This window comes from Poromitra crassiceps, assembly GCF_964638095.1.
Source record: "Poromitra crassiceps genome assembly, chromosome: 16".
NCBI classification, from domain to species: domain Eukaryota; kingdom Metazoa; phylum Chordata; class Actinopteri; order Beryciformes; family Melamphaidae; genus Poromitra; species Poromitra crassiceps.
This window is the reverse complement of record NC_139645.1, coordinates 17636750-17662697: the sequence shown is the minus strand read 5'-3', so window position 1 is coordinate 17662697 and position 25948 is coordinate 17636750. Positions and strand designations below refer to the sequence as shown.

General features: G+C 43.0%; 1 protein-coding gene across 1 annotated transcript in view; it reads right to left on the bottom strand.

The window, feature by feature from the left end:
• The window catches only part of LOC310791478 (protein NLRC3-like), a gene marked incomplete at both ends in the record, with an annotated part of 67249 nt that overhangs the window by 28487 nt on the left and 12814 nt on the right, over positions 1-25948 (bottom strand). The window contains 5 exons of the mRNA XM_083653163.1: positions 13366-13440; positions 16101-16347; positions 16522-16710; positions 18407-18580; positions 20534-20707. Of these exons, the coding sequence (XP_083509289.1) occupies positions 13366-13440; positions 16101-16347; positions 16522-16710; positions 18407-18580; positions 20534-20707 (859 nt within the window). The remainder of the gene's footprint in view (positions 1-13365; positions 13441-16100; positions 16348-16521; positions 16711-18406; positions 18581-20533; positions 20708-25948) is intronic.

The following is a 25948-nucleotide window of genomic DNA, read 5'->3' as shown; positions in this document are numbered from 1 at the left end:
GGAAGTATCGGTTCTGGAGTGTTCTGGAGTGTTTACAATTATTGTGCATTTATTTTCTATTCAAGATGCATTTTGTAGACATTTTGTGACCTCCTGTCTACATTGCACTTCTATTGAATTGAAAATAAATCTAAAATTAAAGATCACAAAGTACATTTATTTGCATTCATTTGATTCCCAATCACGACACACTGGTAAGAATTATTAATATCTAATTAAAAATGCTTTGCAATGCAAAATAATAGCATTTTAAACATGCGATACAAAGATGCGATTAATCGCGATTAAGAAAATTAATCGTTTGACAGCCCTAATATATATATATATATATATATATATATATATATATATTTATATATATATATATATATGTGCCATTCCTGTCCAAATCTCCTGCCGTTCCTGTCCAAACTTCTCGAACGCGCTGCCTTCAATCAACTCTCCATTTTCCTTTCCGTCAACAACCTACACGACATACACCAATCTGGATTCAAAGCAGGACACTCCACCGAAACAGCTCTATTATCAGTAACGCAATCACTAAGACTGGCGCGAGCTGCAGGTCTACTCGACCTGTCAGCCGCTTTCGATACCGTCAACCACCAAATCCTCATCTCAACACTCACCAAACTTGGAATCTCTGGAACTGCACTCAAATGGCTTTCATCATACCTCTCAGGGCGCTCATTTAGACTATCCTGGAGAGGAGAATTTTCCAAGCCGCACAACCTCGCTACAGACGTGCCCCAAGGCTCAGTCTTAGGCCCCATTCTCTTCTCAATCTACATCACTTTACTTGGTTCCATCATTCACGCCCACGTTTTTTCATATCACTGCTACGCTGACGATACACAGCTGTTTCTGTCCTTCTCTCCCAACGACCCCACAGTTTCATCATGCATCTCTTCCGTCTGTCAGATATCTCTTGGATGAAAGCACGTCACCTCCAACTCAATCTCTCCTAAACTGAGCTCCTGATCATCCCAGTCAACATCCCCATACCCAGTGTTGGGCAAGTTACTCTGGAAAAGTAATTAGTTACTGATTACTGATTACTCCTTAAAAAGTAATAAAAGTTACTTTACTGATTACTTTTTCAAAAAGTAACTAGGTACGTTACTAGTTACGTTACTAGTTACTTTTTCTTTTCTTTTTTACCCCAAATACCTTACACTTAAGTTGTTACATGTCTAGCATGTCACTGTATTAATTATTTTCGCTTTGGTATTATGATAGATAGATAGATAGATAGATAGATAGAGTACTTTATTAATCCCCTGGGTGAAATTCTTGTGTTACAGCAGAAGCCAATGTCAGTACATCTCAGTAAAAAACACACAAAAGAAGCTATGTTAAAAGAAACGCCAAAGGCATTTTACTTTGAAATTTGGTTAGAAAGAACAGGAAGTGGTGTGTTAAGACTGGCTAGCTTCACACTGGAAAAGACGTGAAGGGACTCGGGAGAGGTCAGAAGGCTTTGACGAGAAGGTTAGGAAGTAACAAAGTGTACAACACTTACCCAAAGTGTATCTGTTAATCCAGTGAACTGTTACACCACCCAAGTCTACCTCACGTGGCGTTGCCTTCAATTTAGCCTCCATCCCTATGCTCTATCCCCGCATATTCTCTCTCGAGGTAGCCAACAAACGTCTTTCCCCGTGTGCGGCTGCGGCAGCTTGATATTGTTCTTCGTGGCTATTTTCTCTATGATGCATCGATATGAGGGTGAGTCAACAGTGCAAATAGGTAGCATCTGCCAAGCTGCTCGCACATAGTTTACAAAGGACAATAATGTTCCAGCTTTTGAACGCATATTTCTCTTGCTCGTCTCCTTCTTCTGACTCGGTTTGTTTTGAAAGCCGGCGTGCATGCTCTGACGCTGTTGCGCGCACATACACTATGACGTATATGTGTGCGCGACAGGTCTATCTGAGTCCGTGAGGATAAAATGTTTTCTTTTCTTCTTTTACATAGAAAACACTGCATTCTGGCAGGCAATGATGTAACGCAGTAACGCATGCGTTACTTGGATTAGTAACTGTAATCTAATTACTGTTTTGGAAATTGTAACGCCTTATATTACTTAGTTACTAAAAAAGTAACTAATTACAGTAACGCGTTACTGCCCAACACTGCCCATACCACACCAGATTAATATCAACCTTGGTTCATCACCACTCATCCCAGCTCAGTCTGCCCATAACCTTGGAGTCATTCGCGACAATCTTCTATCCTTCAAAACACACGTCGCTGCCATAGCCCGGTCATGCAGATTCACTCTATACAACATCAAGAAAATCAGACCCTACCTAACAGTACACACAGCACAGCTTCTGGTCTAGGCCCTCATTCTATCTTGCATCGATTACTGCAATTCCCTACTGGTTGGCCTTCCTGCATCCACATCCAAACCTCTCCTCTCCATCTTCAACCAGCCAAACAGAACCCACGTCACACCCCTCCTCATCTCCCTCCACTGGCTCCCAGTGGCCGCCCGAATTCAGTTCAAGGCCCTAACCCTTGCATACAAAACTCTGACAAATACAGCCCCAACCTACCTGAACTCCCTCATCCAACCCTATGCCCCCTTCCGTCCACTATGTTCCGCTACTGAAAGATATCTGACACTTCCACCACCCAATTCACTCACCAGGCTCTTCTCCTCTGTTGTTCCCCGGTGGTGGAATGAACTACCTGGCCCACGGGATGAAGGGAGGGGGGGGGGAGCAGAGCACTTGGCTTGTCTGGTTTTACTGGATTTCTCGTGGAATTGGAGCTGAAAAGTGAAGCATGTGCTTCGTTTACTGCACTTACCCAATGACCATACAGTGCATAATTTTACGCTTAAAAGGCGTGGTTGTAATGCTTTAGGCTGCGTGTAGCGCCAACACCAAGATATCGAGTGGGCTGGTCCACGTCCACTGATCAGCGCTGCGCCAGGTGCTCAGCGCAGTTTAAAGGCTGATGCAACGATAGGGGCCCCTAACTCCCTTGTTAAGGGAGTCAACAAGTGCTGACTCCCTTACTATTTTCAAAAAGAGACTTAAGACTCAATTATTTCAGGTCCACTTCCGCACTGACACACTTGCATAAATGCATCATACAGGCACTTTTGCATCAAGATCAATGCACTGATTGCACGTCCAATAGCACCTTATATTTTACTATGTTTTAGATTATTCTGGTACTGTGTGTATACTGTATATTGCTTGTATTGTTTTTATCTCTGTTGTACGTCGCTTTGGATAAAAGCGTCTGCCAAGTGAAATAAAAGTAAATGTAAAAGTAATATATACATATATATATATATATATATATATATATATATATATATATATATATATATATATATATATATATATATATATACTGTATATATATATGTGTGTGTGTGTGTGTGTGTGTGTGTGTGTGTGTGTGTGTGGGTGTGTGTGTGTACACGCTTCATTCATTTTAAGAAAGGCTTTTATCTGTTTTTTGTCTTCTGGTTTGTTTTCATGAATCAAACCGAATACACACTTACACTTCTGCACACCTGGTTTCAACCTCTGCAGTCCACCATTGTCCAACCTGTGGGGCGTAAATAAAGTCAGACAGCATAATCTCTTTGCCAACACTTTAAATTAAAGGCACATTCATTAACGGTTAGTTAATGCATAATAATGCTTAATAAGCATTAACTCACCCTTATGCTGGGCGATGCAGTATCGTGTGTGTTTGTGTGTGTGAGGGTAGAGAAACAATAGCATGTTTGTGGCTCTTTACATGTGATACAAGTTTTTCAGTGAATAATAGTTTATTGTTTTTACTTCATTTTACTTTATTTCATTTAGCAGACACCTTTCTCCAAAGCGACGTACAGAGATATGCAAAACATAGAAACAGGTACAGTGGTAGACAGATCCATATGCGTGCCTTAACGCAAGCTGTGTATTGACGCGCGGCGGCATTATAACCAAGGAAGGTGTAGTTGCACCAGGTGCTATCTGTGAGCACGGTTCTGTGAGTCTGACTGACTCGTGTGACTCTGTGGTGTGGTCACCGATTCAATCATTTGAATTGGATTTCTCTGCTGACTGCATGGATTTCTTCTGTGCACAATACTGTGCTTTTTCCCCTCTGTCTCCTGCATTATGAAAAGCTTTATAAATCCAAGCAGTAGGGTAATTCTCAGTAATTTACTTAAGGCTACATATGTAAGGCTACATATTCACCTTCCAGGCAGCTTCTAGAAGAAAAAAATGCTTTTAAATGAGCTGTTTGATAAAAGTATTTATAAACCTTATTAATAAAAATGCTTATAAATGAGCCATTTAAATTAAATTAATTAAATTGACAAATGGAAGACTGATGCTGATTTCCAAAATGCAATTTAAAATGTGCATTTTTTAATCCATTTTCATATTCTTGCTTATTCATTTTCATATTATTGGTCCTTTGCATAATTCATTTCGCCTTTACTTTACCATTAGACAACTGTTTTACTTAAAGCACAATTATGCCACACTGTATACAGGTTAATTAAGTAGGCTACTAACTTGCACAATAAATAATTAAATAAATAATTTGCTACAGACTACATGATGTCAAAAATATGCGTGTTCAGGAATGCATGAAGCTGGGGCGGGAGGAGAACAATGACGCAATGAAGGTTGGAGTAGTAGTTCGCGGGCCGCTGCTGCAAAATAACCAATTTCTAATGAAATAAATAAAGCATTTGTTGTGGTAATTGTTTAATTATGCCTACTTTATACACCCAAACGCCAAAGGTTTTGTAGGAAAATAAAAATAAATCCGTGTGTGTGTGTGTGTGTGTGTGTGTGTGTGTGTGCAAAAGCTTCATAGTTCAATGGAAACAAATTATGTAAAGTAGCCTAATGTACAAGTGTACTGAACTATTTTTTATAACCCATATGATGCGAGAAGCAGCGGCCGGGTATTTTCACATGGTCTAATCTGGTCCCCATTCACTACAGTTTGGACAACCCTGAGTGTATTTAGCATGGGGGGATGGGGGTGGAATGTTTACAAGTGCACTGGGGCAGACATAGCAATGTGCGCCCATTGTCTGATAACTGTAGGGGGGAGTGGCAGTTAAACACCGATCGAAACCTGCCTTGTGAGAATCAAAGTCCATTGTGTCACATTTTCCCCCACCCCCGCCCGTCTCTCCACTCCCCAGAATGCTTTTCGTCCAAAACACACACAGCAGAGTGTAAACAAGTTTATTTTAAGAAAATGTTTGCCTACATACAGAGACAATAAAGCGTGAAATACAATCAAATATGGCCTATATATACGAGCAAATTATAGTCTATGATAGCCTACACTAAAAACTCAAAAATGAAAACATTTGATATCCGTTTATCTTGTGTTTATCTTGTCCGTTTATCTTCCTGTTGCCTCGCCACCGCCTTGAACCACCAAGGGCAGAACTGTGTCGAGGTGGTCAGGGCGCAGGTATTATTGCAGTAAACCTACATACAGTATAACTTACATTTGAATCTCATTTTAGTTGTACAACAATGTGTGGATCTATACTCTCAGGTATCAAAAGTGCAGTCACATTAATTAATAATTTTATAAAACAAAATGTAAATTGTGTAAATGTAAATGTAATTCAAGTATCAGGAACTGTAGATACATAGTAACTTTATAAACAAAATATAAGCATTAGATAATGTGCTTAGTCACAGAACCATAGTTACTGTAGCTAGTAACTCATATAAACAAAACAGAGGCATTAGCTAGCAATGTGCTTAATCACTCCTTGCACCACCACAACAAAAATTAGCCTCAAACAATCACCACAACCAGTGACAGCTATACCAACATTAGCATGCTAGCTAGCACATTAGCACAACACAGAACACATGTATCAGACAGAAATGAACTTAAAAATCTAAACGTACCTCGTAGGCTGCTTCTTACTAAAGGGGATAAAACGTCTTGCTTCTAGGTCCTCCTTCCTCTAGGCTGCAGGTTCGGAGTTTAATCTTTTATTTGCTTTCTTTGGTGAGCTCTTGGCTCCGTGGCTCCTTTGTGCTCTGCTTGCATGTGGTATCAAGGTGTGTGTTACGTTCTCAATTGTCCGATAAACACGGGTGCGTCAGATTAGTTCCGCCTCTAGACTACGAGATTAACGGTAGGACCAAAACAAAAATAAAATTAGCAGGATGCCAACTACAAATTTAAAACTGGCGATGTGAGGCAGTTACAGTGGTGATCTAGATGGTGATCTACAGTAGGCGGCGACAATGTTTTTATCTCCTTGTATAGGAGCGACAGCAGCAAAAATGCCAGCCATGATGCCAGCAGGGCAAAACTGATCAGCTGATTAGTCAAGCCAGTTTCCTTTAGAATTGACTTATTGGCTTAATGCAATGCTACAACAAATAAAATTAACCCCATTCTGACCAGGTCTGTGACCAGTCTTTGTGATCTTTTAACATTAGTGAAACATACTGGAACATGACAACCTTCAAAAGACTTTATGCTATTAAATAATGTAGCCTATAAGTTAATACCTTACTCATACCTTACTCATACTCTTAATCATTTACTAATGCTGTTGTTCATGTTGTTAACTAAGGCTTGGTTAACATGAACAGCATTAGTAAATGATTGCTAGACACATTAGTTAAGGTTAATTAATTAATGCTTATTAAGCATTACTAGACATGTTTATTAACTCATTGAGTGCCAGCCACTTTTGGAGAACGGACGCTCCCAGTGCCAGAGTTTCAGAGCTTTTTTCAGTGATTTCTCGAGGCCCACAGAATATTGTGTGATATTACTATGTAAACAATGAACACGCAAAAAGAACGATGAGACTCTTTTCTATCATCAGCAAAAACAGGTTTATTGATATCATTTTCCGTTCTTTCGTTATCAGCCGGAGAAGATAGCTTGATTTAACAAAAAAGAGCAGTTTTTTTCTAGAAGCTGAGATAATGGCCCTTTTGTGAAATTAAACATTTCAAACACATCACTGACTCTGAAGCTAATTTTCTGATGTAGTCACACCTCAAAAATAATTTCCTTCAATAAAACAGTGAAGGCCAGGGAATTTTGTTTGGCAGAATAATATTTTTAGCTGCAACCAGCAGCGCTGGCCCCTGCGTGCGCTGCTGGTTGCAGCTTCTTGCTGGTCTTTGCTGCTGGTGGGCATCGGATATTCTGGCTTGCGTTTGCCAACCCTGTCCTGCTGCCTGGGTCTGTCTGGGTCAGTGTTGTGTGCTGCTCTGCGTGCCCCCCCCCCGCCCCGCCTCAACTTCACACTCCTCCTTATGGGAGGTGGCTCTCTGCTGAGTTTGCTCTGCACTGTGAAGGGTGCGCGACATCCAGCTTTTTTACAGCGTTTCCACGTGTGTTTGTCACCGGCTCCTATGCTTCCAGTTGAGAATAATAAACAACTCCACGGCTGATCATGCGAATGGGCTGTCGCAGCGGGCATGGAGGAGCTCAATTGTGGGAGCAGATTGGCTGCTGCAGGCGCATCTAACGTTAAAACGCTTCATGCATATCGATGCATACGGATGCGATGCGATTTCCGTTTCCCCAACGACTTATTCTCTGTTTTTCTCTGCCTTTCTGTTAACCTGGAGAGCACTGTCGCCACCTAAGGGTTCTGTAAAATAGGTTATAGACCTCCAATAGCTACAATAGTTGTACCAGAGATGTATCAGGGACTGATCCACGTCCCACCGTCAAAAAACGCAATTGACGACAATTGTCGTCTTTGGCACTCTACGTCAGTATTTGAATTGACGACAGCTGTCGTCATTGGCACTCAATGAGTTAAAGGAGAATTTCTTTTTTTTTTAACCTGGATTTTGGTTTTGAAACCCTCTCCTCACATTAATTATGATCTGACGACTCACCCAGTGATCTCCGCAGCGTTTTTGTCCGTCCTAGGCGTTGTTGTGATCAAAATAGTGTGCAAGCCAGTCCTAGAATGTAGCTCCGTGTGGGCCAAGTGGCAGCGTGTTTTCCTGCTGTTTCAAATTAGAAGCTGAGTTATTCCGCCTTTTGTGAAATGAAGCATTTCAAGCACATTCACTGAGTCTGAAGCTAATATTTTCTGATGTAGTGACGTGGTGTAGTTGTGTGGTGCCCTGCGTGCCCCACCCCCCCTCTCCCCCCCTCGCTGCAAACTCCTCCTCCCACACTAACACACAGCCTAACACGCACCCAGTCTATTTTCGGAGCGCTCCGTTTTTGTGCGCTGGCTCCCAGCGCGACACGGAAATGCCAAACCGGACTGCAGGGAAAGGTTTGGCCCTTCGGCGTCGGGTGCTGCCTTTCTGGCGGCTAATCGTGTGGAGAAACTATACAGACAGAGAGACAGACAGAGGCAGAGGGTCTCAGTTGTGGGCGCGGATTGACTGCTGTTCGCAGCCAACGTCAGCTCCAGACAGAGCAATCTATATGGCTCTGGCTGCAGCATGAGAGGTTTCTCTTTCATCACGGGGATTTTTCCTGCTGTTTTCCGGACCTTTCTCTAATCTGGAGAGCACTGTCGCCACCTAATGAGTCCGTAAAATAGGTTATACACCTTCAATAGCTACAATATTTGTACAGGAGATGCCTGAGGCTTTGATCCACGTCCCACCGTCAAAAAACGCAATTGACGAACATACTCGTCCTTGGCACTCTACGTTAGTATCTGAATTGACGAACATACTCGTCCTTGGCACTCAATGAGTTAAACATTAGTTAACATTAATTAAGGGTTAATTAATGCTTACTAAGACTGTAGAAGGAATCTCCTGCGCTTCAACCCCTCCACAGAGGGAGGTCGGTGCTTTCAGAACAGGACAAAACAATGTAAACAGGTCAATGGGCCACTTCCAAAAGGACTAACCCAATGAGTGAGCTGGAGCACACAAAGTCACTTGAATAAATTTAATAAAGGTACAAAACTGACGTTTCGACGCGCACTGCGTCTTCTTCAGAGTCAAAAACTCTTGACTCTGAAGAAGACGCAGTGCGCTTTGTGTGCTCCAGCTCACTCATTGGGTTAGTCCTTTTGGAAGTGGCCCATTGACCTGTTTATAATGCTTACTAAGGTTTACTAACCCTGTTAATTAATGCTTATTAAGCAATGAATGCTTATTAAGCATTAATTAACCCTTAATTAATGTACCCTTATTGTAAAGTGTTACCAAACTAACTTATAAAAAAATTAACATCCCATCTTTTCAACTGTCCCAACTCCCAGGCTAGGTAAATAAGCAACACATGTGACTAAAGTGTGTAGGCTACAATAAAACAGAACAGGCAGGTTGCTGATGGCTTCTGTTCAGATATGAAACACATGGCATGTTTGTGCCTTCCAACCATGGACATATTATAAGATGGACTGAGCATTGGTCCCGTTCAGTGAAGCCGCTGCATGTTAGATCGCCGCTCTGGCGGTTGAATCCAGTATTAGGTCACAAGGCCCGCCTCCCCATGTTAGTGGATGGGAAAATCACAACCGAAATAATCACAGTATACGTCAGAATTTTTTTTTTCCAAAGGTGGTTTGTATCATTTTAGATAGTCATTATCATGCTAATGCCTGTGCAAGTGGTCATTTTTCTGATCAGTTTGTTTTTAAGTAGTTATTTGACATATAAAAAGGGATAAAAATGAATGATTGACAGCTGTGGCAGCGAGTCTCAAGCCGTCATTGGCTGGACAGGCTCTGCACATTATAGATCTATCGTCATAGACAAGACACACGGCTTCATGTTATCTAACGCTCCCTGGAAGTCGGGTGGCTCATGGGTTGGCTGTGCTGGCTACCAGACATCAATGGACCCCAATAAAAAGAACATTGTTTTGAGAAAGGTGCGCGAGGAATTAACGTTGGTTGGGGACTGAAGTAAGTTCAGAAAATATGTGTTTTATGAGTTACTCCAGCTACGTTATAGGTACACAATGGTTTTAACATGCAGGCTAGCAATGGCGTTAGCCGCTTTCGCTAGTCAGCTGTTTTTCATTATTTATCGGCTTAATATAACTTAAGAACCGATAACGATAGCTGGAATAACACAATAATAGACACATATTTTCAGAACTGACCAGGTTGTCCAACTGACAGGAAATGTGTTTTATAACGTTAACTCCCGTCCCGGGTATAATATGAGGCCTAGTAGTACACAACCACCATTAGCTCATCGCTAACGGGTTAGCATCACATACAAACAGACGTTTTATTTTTTGTAGGCTATTAAAGCAACAAACGTTTTTATATGCATATCTCGGGGAAATGCTTTCGTTCTTCACAAGCTCCTCTCTTAGTAACGATATACCAGGCATAAATAAGATATAGCTCAGTGGGATATACAGAGTCAGAGAATAGACCAGGCAGCCTGGCTCATGCACTGAGCTAACGTTAGGTTGGGCTGCCCTACACACACTACCGGGCGGGTACAACAACGTAGCCTCACGGTTAGATTTGTTAAACCAACATTTGCGCCAAAAGAAATGTAATCATAAAATTAATCAAAATGCCACGGAAACATTAGGCTTATCAACACAGAGCTGTTCATCCGAGAATTTCCCCCAGTGAGAGGCTGAGAGCCAAGCAGCCCTGGCTCCTCTTCCGGGCTGAGAGGCTCCTCTTCCGGGCTGCTCTCTGGGCTGAGAGCAGCCCGGAGGTCTGACTTGTCTGGCTGATACCACTCAATCTCCGACAACGGAAATCAGATTGTCGTACAGGCGTCATTTTGATAAACTGATCTCATAGTGGGAATCTTCCTGGTTACTTTTGGCGAGACAAAAAATATTACAACTTAAATTGCAATATTTACAGAGCTAGACTGTATATAAATACGCAACGCACTGTGTGCATTCTAGAAACAGCAGCTCTACATAAGAAAGTTCAGATGGGGCGGGGAGCTCTCAGAGGTTCTAAATCAAGGGAGCTACTGCGCAGACTCTGGTTCACTGATCTGGCCGGATTTTGGCTTCACTCGACCCTGCTGGGCGGAGATAGCCATCATCTCTCCATATTTAATATAACTCAATGCTTCCAACCATAGCATTAAAGTTAGTCAGACTTTTCTAGTAGAACAATGTAGCCTACTAATAGCTTATAATGAAGTACGGCCAGGTAGTAGACTACATTACTGGTTCATTTGAACAAAACATTAAGAATAAGAGCAGCTTATGGAATTCATAATGTCCTTTGTAGCAGCAGTGTAGAGACTAAATATCTGCAAATGCATCTCAAAGACAGGATGCTGTTGAGAAATATTTGAGGCTGTCTTCAATTGTGCAAACCAACATTGGAGAGCTTTGTCCAAAGAAGATACTGTTGCATATATATATTAATATTGCATAAATATTGCTATCCTATTTTATGGTTAATATTGCATAAATATTGCTATCCTATTTAATGGTTAAGTAGCCTATATTTGTATGCCATTAGTATTGTTATTTTTTTTTTTACTGGGAATAGGGTACTCACTCACGACGTAACGATATCTCTCAGGCTGCAGTAGTGCATGTGGGAAGTTAAGTGAAGTTAACAAGCTAGTTAAGGAGCAGCTGTGTGAGCCCGTGCGCTCTATCTCCCTCCCCTGCTCTCTCTCACGTCTCGTCTCTCTCTCCCTCTCGCCATCTCTCTCTCTCCCTCTCTGTCTCCGTCTCTCTCCCTTTCTATCTGCTTCGGTCTCTCGCGCTCTATCTCACGCAAATGCCGGACATCGTCTCAATTTGCGGGACCACAGGTGTGCCCACAGTAGGCCCTTTGTGATGGGCGGGCCCGTGGCCGCCGCACCCCCAGCCCCGGTGTACGCTCCGCTACTGGTTAGTGGTGTCTATCTGTCTGTAGGGGTAGCGGTGTCCGTCACAATTTATGACTCAACTGAAATGATGTCACGCAATTGCTCGACTGTGATGGCATCAGGCAGTTGTGATGTCATCAGTGATGTCACTCGAGCAATTGTCTTCTTCTTTTTTGTTAAAATTGATTAAGTGGTGTCCGTCTGTCTGCACTGCTTACTTCAGCACCTTGGTGTGATTTTTTGTTTTTAAACATCCTTTCAACAACAAAATTTTTAATGTGTTGTTTGCAACTACTTTATTTTGCTTGCCGTAAAAAATTTTTGATTGATTGACTCAGGACCTTTGACTTTTTCTCAGAATTATGACATTAAAATCAGAGCCAGCATGAACAACCCTTAGCTGGGATATAATTAAGCAATATAGCATGAGAGCTAGTGTGTTGTGGCAAATATATCCCGCTGATCAGCTGTTATAACTGCTGAGCAGCGGGATATATGCCACAACACACGCCGCTCGAGTGCTATATTGCTTTTATAAAACGGTTTCCAAGTATGATAATATAATAATAATAATAATACTATAAGTCCGACTGGCATTGCATTCTGGTAGAGTCAGTTGAAACACTACTGTAAGGTGGGACCGCAAGAACGTGCGGGTGATTTGATTGGATCGTTCTGGAGACTGAAGTTGACATTGGCCAATCCTGGCGCTTGCTGAGAAGCTGAGAGCTGTAAGGCGGGACCGCAAGAACGTGCGGGTGATTTGATTGGATCGTTCTGGAGACTGAAGTTGACATTGGCCAATCCTGGCGCTTGCTGAGAAGCTGAGAGCTTTCTGGAAAGCCCCGCAGCTCGAGCGCAGCGCTTGCTGAGAAGCTGAGAGCTTTCTGGAAAGCCCGACCCCAACTAACGTTACGGGGTTAAATGCGGGGTTAAATGCGGGGTTAACAGCCTTTTTTTTGCAAAGAAGACATTAGCCCGCGTCTATTCTTGTACTAAACATAATTTATTAAAGTTTATTATAATTTAGTAAAGTTATAAGCGAAGATCGATTCACAAGGATCTGACAGCTGTCTCCGCCATTTGTTTTTTTTTAGGTAACCAAAGGCTTTTAGTAAGAGAGTTGCCATGGCAACCAATAACCCATGGCCATGGGTTATTGGAGTGGGTTATTGGATTTATACAATGGCTGTGAACCAATCAGATTGCTTGATTTGAGAGAGCCGTTTTATAATCACCAATATACCATGGCCTGTCCTGATCTATTGCTTAAACGAACCGTTTTTTTGGTGGAAAGTCCCGTTTTAAACAACTTCTCCAAACGAGCCAGTTGTGAATCCACTCTCAGATTCAGTATCAACACCTGAATGTTTCGGCTAGTGAGTTTGGTCCTTAATAACTGAACTGTGTGTGAACTGAACAGGATGATTCATGAAGCTCCAATGAGGAGCGACAGCTTAGCCACAGTGCGGACGCAGTCGGTCTGACAGAAAATCTGTGTGACTCTCAGCCTTCTAGCAGATGTTGCCTCTCCATACCTGAGAGAGTCCAGTCTCCAGTGTGGATCCTTCAGTCCAGCAGAGAGCAGCTTCCCTCCTGAGGCTCCTGGATGATTGTAGCTCAGGTCCAGCTCTCTCAGATGGGAGGGGTTGGAGCTCAGGGCTGAGGCCAGAGAAGCACAGCCTTCCTTTGTGAGATGACAGCCTGACAGCCTGTGCACACACACACACACACACACACACACACACACACACACACACACACACAACACACACACACACACACACACACACACACACACACACACACACACACACACACACACACACAGGAGAGAAATACTGAAATATAAGTTACACATAGTTATTGTACATACATACATAGACAGACGTCATATTCAGATAGTCTGTAGTGCACATTTGCAGCTCCTCTCTATTTCACACTGTACCCTGTCACCGTGTCGCTATGTCCTGTACAGAGCCAGAATACCAGATAGGTTGTCTGCAGATTAGCCTTCAAATGTGCATCAAGACAGATGTAATCTGATGTGTGTTCTAGCCTATAACTATGTTTGACTTTCTGTTGTTGGCATTGTAAGCCTGTGTATCCATGTAAGCCTGTGTATCCATTCGTGAATATACAAGAGTGCATCTCTTGACCAAGATCGATGTTAATACATCATTTAAGACGGCTTCCGACTCCTGGCTCCATCTTTTGATCACAATTGGTCTTCTTCAAGTGGTTTGCTGTTTACCTTTTGGCTGTAAATCTCCATTCTATAACAACTGGCGTCACGATACAGGATGGTCAATTTCTATTCTATAACAGCTGGCATCATACGAACAGGATACCTATGGTCTTTTTCTCTCCAAGTCTGAATTTATTTATAATTCCTTCTTGCCTAGAAATGGTCGTCGGGTATTAAAAAAACCTGAAGTGGTTACACAACATTGTGGGTTTTTCAAGGTGAGGGGACGTACGCCCCAATGTGGATCTTTTACAGTGGCATAGAGACAACTCTAAAACTGCCAATTACAGTGGCATAGAGACAATCTTTAACACTGCCAATTACAGTGGCATAGAGACAAGAGACAACTCTAACACTGCCAATTACTGTGGCATAGAGACAATGCCATTCGTGAATATAAAAGAGTGCATCTCTTGACCAAGATCGATGTTAGTCAGTGTTGAGCAAGTTACTTTAAATTAGTAACTTAGTTACAGTTACTACTTACTGCTCTGAAAAGTAACTTAGTTACTTTAAGTTACTCGCTTCCGGGTAACTAGTTACTAGGAAAGTAACTTTTGAGTTACTTTTTTTAAAACTCTCAATTCTCTTATTAATGCACACACATTATTTTGGGGTTGCTGTAGCACAGTGTGGGACAAGACAACTGTCAAATTTGATCATTGTACCCATTATCACTATGACGAAAAGTAGTGGAACAAGAAAACACAACATGTACAGTAGGCATTGAGGCATATTTATTGTTGCCTTCAAAAAGTAGGCAGTACACTTTTGGCAGTGTATAATTAACAACTGTATCAGTAGTAGTCTATAATATCCTGGCTGACCAACATAAACACTTTGGTTACCCTTTGTAACAGTGGAGTGACCCAGCGCTGCAGATAGGGAGTAGGGACAGAGCAGAGCCCCAAGGCTCGTCGCGGCTGCCTTTAATAGCAGTTCATCTCCAAAAGGCAGCAGACTTGCAGGCATTTTCTTTCCCATTTCATGACCAAACAACGCGAAACACACCGTGAACAGCCTCCAACGCGAGGGGAATCTGTGAGTGAGAGACGAGTGCTTGCCTGGTGCAGGGCACTGGTGACAGACAGCCTGGGAGAGGAGCGAGGAGGAGAGGGCTCCATGCTGCTGACTCGCCGAGCTGCCCGAGCGGTGTGAAGTGAACACCGCTACCGTACACAACACAGCTTGCGCAAAATGACCCGTTTCACTATCAGAATTTGGTCCAGTAACATTAGAAAGTATTGTGTAGTGCCGCACGATTACTTCCTCATCAGACCGCCGTCAGACTCCAGGCATTTTCCTCTCTACCCTCGCTGCTGTAGGTCCCACACAGAATCGTTTTACCTGGAATTACTCACAGTGATCAAGGGGCTCATGTGCAAATGTCAGTGCAGTTCGACTTACAAAAAAAGTGAAGTAACGAGTAACAAGCCTGTTTAAATCGCAAAGACTGTACTGATTTTGACAAAGTAATTAGTTACAGCACTCGTTACCGAAAGAGTAATGTAGTTACTGTAACGCGTTACTTAGTAACGCGTTAGTCCCAACACTGATGTTAATACATCATTTAAGACGGCTTCTGACTCCTGGCTCCATCTTTTGATCACAAGTGGTGTTCTTCAAGTGGTTTACTGTTTACCTTTTGTCTGTAAATTTCTATTCTATAACAGTATTATAGGTACAAAGTATTGTATAGTATTATAAGTATTAACTCAGAAAGTAGAGCTGAATGTTGGTGGTTTGTCAGCTGCTTTCAAAAACCACATCAGCAGGTAAATGAGTCCAGGTATTTTCTCTGACAAACCCATTTAATCCCGAATTTTTCCCAGACATGAAAATATCAGAATCATGTGTTATTAGTAACCCTTTGAAATAGGTGAAAATGTGAGTGTTATGGTCAGTCACAATTGTGACCGGTGGCATAACAGTGCATCTAATGTGTATACTGAATTAACATATTTCTCCCATGCAGTCATCAAAATGCTTATCCCAGCCGAGCTATTAACACATTGGGGTGGGGGGCACTCTCTTGGAGGGCGGAGCCTCTGTGCTGGAGGATATCGCCTCACCTCTTCTTCCTCCACCACCTCCCCAGTAGTGGGGAACTGGAAGCTGCTGTCATCATACAGCAGTGGGGGGAAGTCTGGCGTGACCTCTGGGCGGCTCTGTGGTGCCGACACGGGCCCATGCTCTGTTTCTGTGGTGGCGGCGACGGCACCTCTCTGCCAGTGCCTCCTGGTTGGTGGGTGGGAGTTCCCCCTCCGTCGCTGGCTTTCCTCTCCCTTCAGGGCATCATCTACTTCCTCTAGTGTGCTTCTTGTAGCACATTCACCCACTTATGGGGCCGATGTTTTGGGGACTGCTGGTTCTATACTCACTCTGGCTTTGGCTCGTGTGCTTGGCTGTTCTCATCCTCCCCTTCCTCCTCCCCATCCTCCACGACTCACCAGGAAGAACTGGAGAGCCGTACACCTGGATCATGGACACCACCTCCTCACCCTTGCCACCTCCTTGACACTGTCCACCTCCTCTGGGGCTCCGTACTTCCCAGCCCAGTCGATGGACGAGTTTTCGCCCAGAAGGTGGGAGCTGGAGTCCCTGCTGGTGAGGACAATGCTGTCCCTGTACAGGGTGTGTCTCCACTGGACCGCTGCCTCCTTCACACTCCCTCCTTCCCCTCTGTTTTCCATTATATCCCTGACCGATGTGTTAATTTTGTTACTTGTATCTGTTGCCTGTTGTTATCTTGTTTTTTATATACTCATACTGTGTCAGCGTCTTTGAGTCATTGAAAAGCGCTTTAAAAAATAAATGAATTATGATTATTATTATCATGATGTCCATGACAGAAAAGCACCACCTCTTTGAAAATGTTCTCCACCAGGAGGAAATGGGAGAAGTCCTCAAAGATCAGCTCCTGGAAATGCGGCAGCTGAGAGGCATGGACTGAGCTGCTCAGCATGAAGGGGATGAAGATCTGCAGGAGAGGAGAGCTTCATGGAAGAAACGCTTCCTCACCATGTTGCTGTCATAAGTCGTGTTTCCATTACTCTCAGAAATGCGCAAAATCTATATATCGCAATAGAAAGTGGGTAATGGAAACACGTAAATTTCGAAAAACCTCCCAAATATCGCAAAAAGTTTTTGCGCTCTCATGAGGTGGTTTTTCAGACGTGTCGATATAGCAGTTTATCGCAAAAGTGTAATGGAAACACATTTTTCGCATTTGCATGTCATGTGACCCATCTTCCCCTTTGGAAACGGAGCGGAAAATTAAAGGAAAATGAGGGAGAAACGGTTCGATAAGCCGTGGCAAAACCTCCCCAGCAATTGGAAAACTTTTAAGCAACGCTACCTAGCAGAAAGACGAGTGTTGTGCAAAAGCGGAGCTGGGGAAAATAGATCATGTTTAATGACAGAAATCGCTCCATGGTGACAGGCTGCCTGTCTGTGTGCGCGCAGTTGTAGGCTACCTTTTTTCCTCTGCCTCTCGCGCTCACTGCATTCACTGCAGCCAGCAATATGTTGACACTCATTTTCTTTTGAATTGATAATCAGGCTCGTTTATATGCGTTGTAACTTCATGTTGTGATTTGCATTGAGCATGCAGGGGACGGGATTTGGGGCAGATCCCCGTGCGTAATCACTGTGTCAGCTGCTGCAACGGGGAATTTCGTTCAGGTGTGTGCGCCGTCACTCAAACTTAACTTCAATGGAAACGCCTACAAGTCGCAATTGTACATTGTCGAAATTGTAGAAATATCGCAATTATTTTGCGAAAAACTGTAATGGAAACACAGCTATAGTCACATGAGCAAAAACATAAAAATAAAAAAGTCACTATAGCAAGGTTGTACCCACGGTTATACAGGGTGTAAATTACATATTTTCAGGTCAACTTGGCATATCAGGGCTTGTGGAGACTTTGATTACGCCAGGTGAGCACTGAGCAGTATGGATGCATTTTTTTTTATTTTTTTTTATATATATTTTTTTACATTTTTGCTGATGGCCCCCTTCACACTCAGCAGACAGCTCTCTGTGCCTGTCGTGCCTGAAGTTCTCCTATCTCGGTGCACAATGCATCCAGAGTGCGACTCAAGTGCAAGTCCAAGTCCCCATCTCTGGATGACACTGATTTGATATTATGTTACTATCTATTGTTTTTAAGCTCAATAAACACGTACCTCACCACCCACTTCAGACAAACTGAACTACCCCTTTAACAGCAGCAGACTGGTTGATCTTTATGTCAATCAAGTGTCAGATGCATTGAACCAATCAACCATCAAGACCTTTGCAATCGACTGGTGGACCGCAATCAACGTATTGGGCAGCCCTGATTTAAATACGTTGAAGTAACAGTGATCCTGACCTGAGAGTCTCCAGTCGACATTGCGGACTCCCCAGTCCAGCAGAGAGCAGCTTCACTCCCGAATCCTTCAGTTTATTGTCACTCAGATCCAAGTATTTCAGCCTAGATGACTGCGAGCTGAGAGCTAAGACCAGAGCTTCACAGCTTCTCTTTGACAGCATACAGCGACTTAGCCTGAAGGAGAATTAGTGATGAAGATGATAAAAATGCAATTTAGCCACCTAAAAGAAGGCTCACCTAAACAAATCACTGTCAGTGTACATGTACGCTATCGTTTGACAATTTTCAGGGCTTTACTTTGTCATCAAACAGCCCTTTATGCAGCATTATGCAGTAAATGCTTTCTTTTTAAGTGTGGGGCTGTAAGTGTGTAGTAAATAGTGTGCTGTCAGCACATGGCATAGCAAAAGCTAAGGAATTCAAAGCATGTACTGTATTATCCTCACTCCCTTATCTATTAAAATAAAGTATCAGCATTGATTAGTTGACATTATCATTAGACATTCCTTTAATGTCCAAAATCTCAAGTCAAGTCTCAAGTTTTTGAGGACAAGTCTCAAGTCACTGTGTGTGCACGACTTAAGTGCAACTCAAGTACATGTCTTAAGTCCAAGTCCCCATCTCTGGATGACACTGATTTGATATGATGATACTATCTATTGTGTTTAAGCTCAATAAACACAGATAATATATAATTTGGAAATACCAGTAGGGTTAGCTCTAGCCAGGCTAGCCATTGTTAGCAATAACAGTTGATAACAATGCATATGGTATTTTGCGCATACGAACACCATAGCAACATGCCCCATAGATATAAGATAGACAGTGTGTAGAACTGATTTAATGAGACACACATAAGGATAGACTGTTGCCTCAAAAAGCACAAGTCATTGGTCTGGACTCCTGGTTTAGGACGGGGTTCGAATCCTTGTGGTTACATTGCTTATTTTTGTGGCAACTACATATCCAAAACACATTATTTTCTCTCAACAGTGCACCAACTTTGATAATACTGGCTGTGCTTTCAGCATTTTAAATAGGGAAACATTGACTTCCTAAATGACCACAGTTTATTGTCAAATATAGATGAAATCCGTGTACTGGCAAGCAAAAGTAATGCCAGTATATTGTGTTGTACAGAAACCTGCATTCAGTAAGGTGGAGAATACATTTTGGCCAATGCTCATTTGCATTTCTAGGGCCTCTTGAATGGAATAAGCTGCCACTGGCCACCAAAGAGGCTTCAAACTGTATCAACTTTAAAGCAAAAGTTAAAATGTGGCTCATAGAAAAAGTCTTAGAGGAAGGGTCATTGTCATAATGTGTTCAAATGCATGCACTTGAATATGCTTGTCAATTAGTTAGTAAGGGTCTTTGATATTTTTAGATGATGTTATTGCTGTTGTGGTTGTTGTTGCTGTGTTCATCATGAACCTGTTTGTTGTATGTCCCTATGTGTACTATATGTCTACAAGCAAGGGCCACATTGGAAATAAGTCTGTGACTTTTTGTGTAATCCCTGATGATTTTAGAATGCATACAGTATGTATGTATGTATGCCTGTATGCATGTTTTTTTATTATAATGTACAATGTATTTTAATTGTCAAATGTATTGGTATTTGTTTTTCCATATTAACTTAAAATTGACTTTATTGATTTAATCATTCTCGTTGATATGTATAAGGGGAAGGCTGGGTAAATGAGTGTGAACAAACTATCCTCCTTGGATAATAAGACGATGATGCAGCCACTTGTTCAGAATTTATTTACATTTGTCAATACATTTCCAATGTTCATATTTTCAGTTATTGCCTTGTCCTTAGAGATAACAATTACCAAGTATTTGACCTCCTTAATTGTTACATTAAGTAACATCTGCACCAGACAATCATGTAAACTTATCATTTAGAGCCCTACACGGGCCTAAAATGAAGGCCCTAGCCGAGCCTGTGCCCAAGGCAATCAAGCCCTACCCAATCCGAGCCGTAATTGTTTATTTAAAAATCAGGCTCTACCTGACCCTACCTGACCATCGGGTCTCGGGTCCCGATGTTCAGGATCTAAGCCTCTAAAATCCTCAAATTACAATATTCATATCAACCCATTACTAAATCTGATGTCTGACCTGAGAGTCTCCAGTCTGCATTGTGGACTCTCCAGTCCAGCAGAGAGCCGCTTCAGTCCAGAATCATACAGGTTGCTGTCCCTCAGGTCCAACTCTCTCAGATGGGAGGGGTTGGACTTCAGAGCTGAGGCCAGGACTTCAAAGTGAGTCTCTGACAACATGCAGCCCATCAATCTGAATAAAGAATAAAGGAGTTGTTTTTCAGAGCTGAGATCAGGACTTCAGAGCTGAGACCATCTCATTCTGTATCTTTAAAACTATGGCGAGTATCATCAACAAAGTTCACTGTTATACATTTGAATACAAAAAGATTGTGTGAAAACAACATGACAACATGAGAATATATATATATATATATATATATATATATATATATATATATATATATATATATATATATATAAGAGTTCAAGAGTTCAAGTTCGTTTTATTGTCTGCTTTCACAGAAATTTGTTGTAATGTGCAACAGTGCCAACATAGATACAAAAATACAAGTACAAAGAAGATAAAAGACATGAAAGACATATGTACACAAACAGACTTAAACTTACAGTAGAAAAGGATGTGGGCCAGACATGAGACAAGGAGTATAAGAAATAAGATGATAAAAAGTTAAAACTAGAAATGTGGGGGGCAATATGTAAAATCAGTTCATCCTGGAATCCACCTACGAATTAAAAATGAATTAAAAATCACAGTGGGGAACAGATATACTGGGCCCTATCGTTGAATCGGCGTAGAAACTGCGTTTAAGGCCTGGCGCAGCCCAGATTAGTGGGTGTGGACCAGCGCACTCGATATCTTGGTGTCAGCGCTACACGCAGCCTCAAGCATTATAACCACGCCTTTTAAGCGTACAATTATGCACCCTCTGCTCATTGGAGAAGTGCAATAAACGAATCACACGCTTGCCTTTTAAGCTCCAATTCCACGGATTAGTCCAGTAAAACCAGACAAGCCAAGCACTCTCCTCACCCCCTCCCTTTCGTCTATCTGTCTCCATAGGCTATTATTCCATATTATTATGCTTCTCAAACCAATAAACTGCAGTTTAAATACTGCAAGCATGTAAATACGCTACACTATAGCAAGATCAAAGTGAAAAGAATGTCCTAAACGCATCAGCTAGAAAAATATAGCCTTTCCCTATATGATGAGATTATTATTATTATTATTATTATTTTTATTTTTTTTTCCCCCCCCCGATTTTTTATCCCATTTTTATCCCCCGTTTAGTGCTCATTTTGAATTACTCAATCCTGGTTGCTACTCCATCCTCTGCCGATCTGGGGAGAGCCGAGACTGATTCCATGCATCCTCCGAGACATGGGCAGTCAAGTCAGCCGCTTCTTTTCACCTGCCCGAGGAAGCTTCACCGGTAGGACATAGCACGTGGGAGGTTCACGCTATTCCAACCAGTTCCCCTCCCTCTGAACAGGCGCCCTTAACGATCAGAGGAGGAACCATATAAGCAACCAGGATGTTGCATGTTTTTGTGAAGGGGGTTCCTATATGAAGGAGACCCCCGGGAGGCACGGGGAGAACATGCAAACTCCACACAGAAAGGCCATTTTGCCGACCCCCACCCGGTTGGTGGGCACTCGAGGACATGCGGACGGGCACGCATTCCTTCAGTGTTCACATCGGCCCAGGTGGGAATCGAACCCATGACCTTCGAGCTGTGAGGCGATAGTGCTTACCACTGCACCACCGTACAGATTAGATTGAGATTAATTAGATTGGTGAAAGTTTGTCCAGAAAGATATCGTTTTCTCTCCCCTGCTGCAGGTAGGATGATGCACATAAATATAGCCTACATTATGTAAAGTCATTGCATAAATGTGTTTTTATTGTAAAACTAAAATGTGAAGTAGAGCCAATTTATTGGAGCGGACATCACAGTAGGACATGACAGTAGAAGCATGTTACGCTGTCACTTATCTAAATCACGGTAAATCCACGAGGGATATATATAGGCCCAGGATGACATATATGTTTCACATAGGGTGGTGTTTTCATTTCAATGTTTTATTTGGTCCAATATTGAAATGTTCTACAATTGCAGGTTGTGTTACCATTACACATTATTTAGATCTACCTTTATATCTATTTTGGCTCCTTTGGTTGCTATTTAGTAGCGAAATGAAGTAGCCCAATGCATGCTGGGACATTTCACAGGCAGTGAACTTACAACTTCTTTTTCCTATGGGACGTGTGTTGTGTCTGTCTGAGCGAGAGTGTCAGAGAGAGACAGAGAAGGGTGACAGAGGAGAGGCAGAGGAGCGCTCCTCGCAACTGGCGCACTGAATAGGCCTGGTTTCAGAGAGAGACAGAGAAGGGTGACAGGGGAGAGGCAGAGGAGCGCCCCGCTCAACTGGCGCACTGAATAGGCCTGGTTTTCAAAAATTTACGCCAGAAGATATCATTAGGCCGGCATTTAAGGCCGAAACGCCCATTCACGCCCATTCAGGGAGTGCGCCACGCCCATTCAGCCTAAAGCGCATTTACCAGCCTAAAGCCATGTTGATATCTTCCCGAGACAGGCGCAAGGCACGCTTTTTTGCGTTTAAGGCCCGTTTTAGCGCCGAAGGCCTGTGGGAGAGTAGTGGCCACTGTCACTGTCCGATGACAACGGATGAAAACCACGTATCTCCAAAAACATGTTTTTTCAGGAGCATGTAAAGACTGTTTTTCTCATAAACTAACTGGCTAGATAAACCTAAAATATTGTTAGACACATTTAGCACCACAAATGAAAATCTTTCTTTACACAGTCATCAGTTAACCATTTAACATTTTAAATGGACTTACTCTTGTGACCTTTAAGTGGCAAGTACGCGAGCCTGTTCTTCTGTTATGTGTTGTTTGAAGAAGTCTCAGACTACGACGTACTGTCAATGTTTTATTTACACGCGGTTACAGGCACCATCTCACCAACACGCATCCACCACAACTCTCTCACTTTCACTTACGGCAGCCCCCTGTTGTAAAAATCTGGCTCTTCAGAATCAGAATCAGAATCACTTTTATTGCCACATTATGCAAGTTGCATACGAGGAATTTGTCTTAGTGTCTGTATGCAGCGTATTGGTCACATCAATATACAGAGATAAGAAGTAGGAAGATAACTAAAGACAATCACAAAGTTGCAAGTGCAATCAAATCGAGTAAATATATACAATATGTACATGAGTACCCTCACCCTCATCAGTAACCCTAACCCTGACCTCTTAAAGGTACAGTAACAGTGTGTTACGAATACACAACACCCCCCCCCCCCTCCCCCACAGGGAACTCAGGAAAACATAGCAATCAACTTCCTTCATTCCCCACCCCCTTTTTACACTATACTCCGAACACACTTTTTAAGTCAACAGTCTGTGATACACTCCTTCAGACTGCTGGGCCCCGTAGCTGTTCATCAGGTAAATCAAAGTCTGCTCAAGTTCTCTCTAGTCCATGGGCCCACGATGTGAGACGGTGCCGCATTCCGAAGACGGTTTGCATGCCACTGTGATCCATCAGCCAGGCAAAAGGTGGCTGGCCCCAGCTGAGCGGTGACCCGCATTGGCGAAGACCAAAAGGAGAGCAGCTTGTGGTCCCAGTTGGCATGGTGAATCCAGACCCAGTACAGTACTGTGAAGGGAGGCGCTCTCCATCTCTTGTTGAACCGCCACTTCCTCCGACACGGAGCATCTGCGACCCTGGTGCTCTGGCAGGGCGCTGCTGCCAGTACTTGAGTGTGGCATTGCCCGGTAGTGCTGCAGAGTGCGGACACTGAATGGATGGTCATCGCCGCTGGTGGGCCAGGCGAACGCGCTGGTGGGCTGTCGGCCACTGAATGGACAGTTGTTGGTATGGGTGAGCCAGGCCAACACGGCAGTGGGCTGTCGGGTGCGGGAGGAGAGCGACAGACCAGAGAAAAATGGTTTGGCTTGCCACAGCATCGACACCACTGCCCGGCTGGGGTTCGGCTGGGGTGCGATAAGGAGCCACAACTACCACAGGCCCTGCCTGCTGACTGCCCTGACTGTTGTCTGAGTCAATAGCACGGGTTGAGGGGTAGAGGGTGCATGCTAACTGTGATGCTATGCGAGCTGCTGACTCATGTTGAAAAGCGATCTCTACTGCCTTTGCCAAAATCAGCTCATCTGGTGACATCAGTAGCAACTTGTCTCTGAGTTTCGGGTCATTTGTGTGCTCAGCTAGCTGATCCCGTATTAGTTCACAGAACACAATCCGCTGGAGAATTACGTTCTGTGGTTCAGCAAAATGTCCAGAAAGCAGTGTGACACAGTCCGCATATGCAGGAGCGGGTCCCAGAGTCCAGAAAATCCGCTGTCCCTTGTTGCCCAGGCTGTGTACAAGCAGGGCTAATTTCCTTTCATCATTAGCCTTATATAGCACGACGGCCACGAGGAACGTTTCAAAGGATTTGTGCCAGCGAACCCACAGAATCACCGGCTCAGAGCGAGGAATGGGGAGAGAGGTGGGAGCCGAGAGTCCATCATCCTCGTCGCTAATGTTATGTTTGAAGAAGTATTGGACCACGACATGCTTTCAACGTTTTGTTATACATGCGGTTACAGGCACCATCTTACCAACACACATCCACCACGACACTCAGACTCTCACTTACGGCAGCCCCCTGTCGTAAAGCAGCCTGGCTCTTAAAGTTACAGCAAGTGTGTTACGCATACACAACATTATGTCCGACTCAGATCATGGCACACGCACGTCATTCAGCTGACAGTATCTCCCTATGTGGTACCCTCATGAATTTAACCTGAAAGCCTTTGGCCATGTTTAGATGACAACGGTCTCTGCATAAAATAGCAAACTGTCATTACCTTCTTGCCTTGGAACGCTGTCATCACCAAGTAAAAGGAGTGTCAGGTCAGTCAGTATAAAAGAGAAACCTCCGGTTCCAACCTTCACAATAATGTCAATTAAATAAAGTAATAACAATGATGCACGTGTAACGTTTTTTCTGTGTGATCCGAAAGATACAGAACAGAGATAAACTACAAGAATATCTGCTGCCTTCGAAAAGTCAATTTTAACCCGTAGTGAGTCGACTGTTCTGTTTGTTGTTTACCAAGTAATAAATTATTGTAGTAATAGAGTCCAGCGCGCTTCAGCCAGGTTTGGAATAAAAAGGGTCCTGGTGCTCAACAGTGGAGGACAATATGCATAAAATAATATTTTACCTGGGCACTTCACACAGACTACCCGAAGTAAAGACACCGGAGCACTCTTTTCCGTCTGCACGTTTTAATAGAAGGGGCTGACTGACGTTTCGACAGACAAGTCTGTCTTCCTCAGAGTCAAGCAGAACACTGAAAAATGGGAGGTTTATATACCCTCCTCCACAGTGATGTCATTAGCAGCCATTTTGAATAATAATAATAGGAA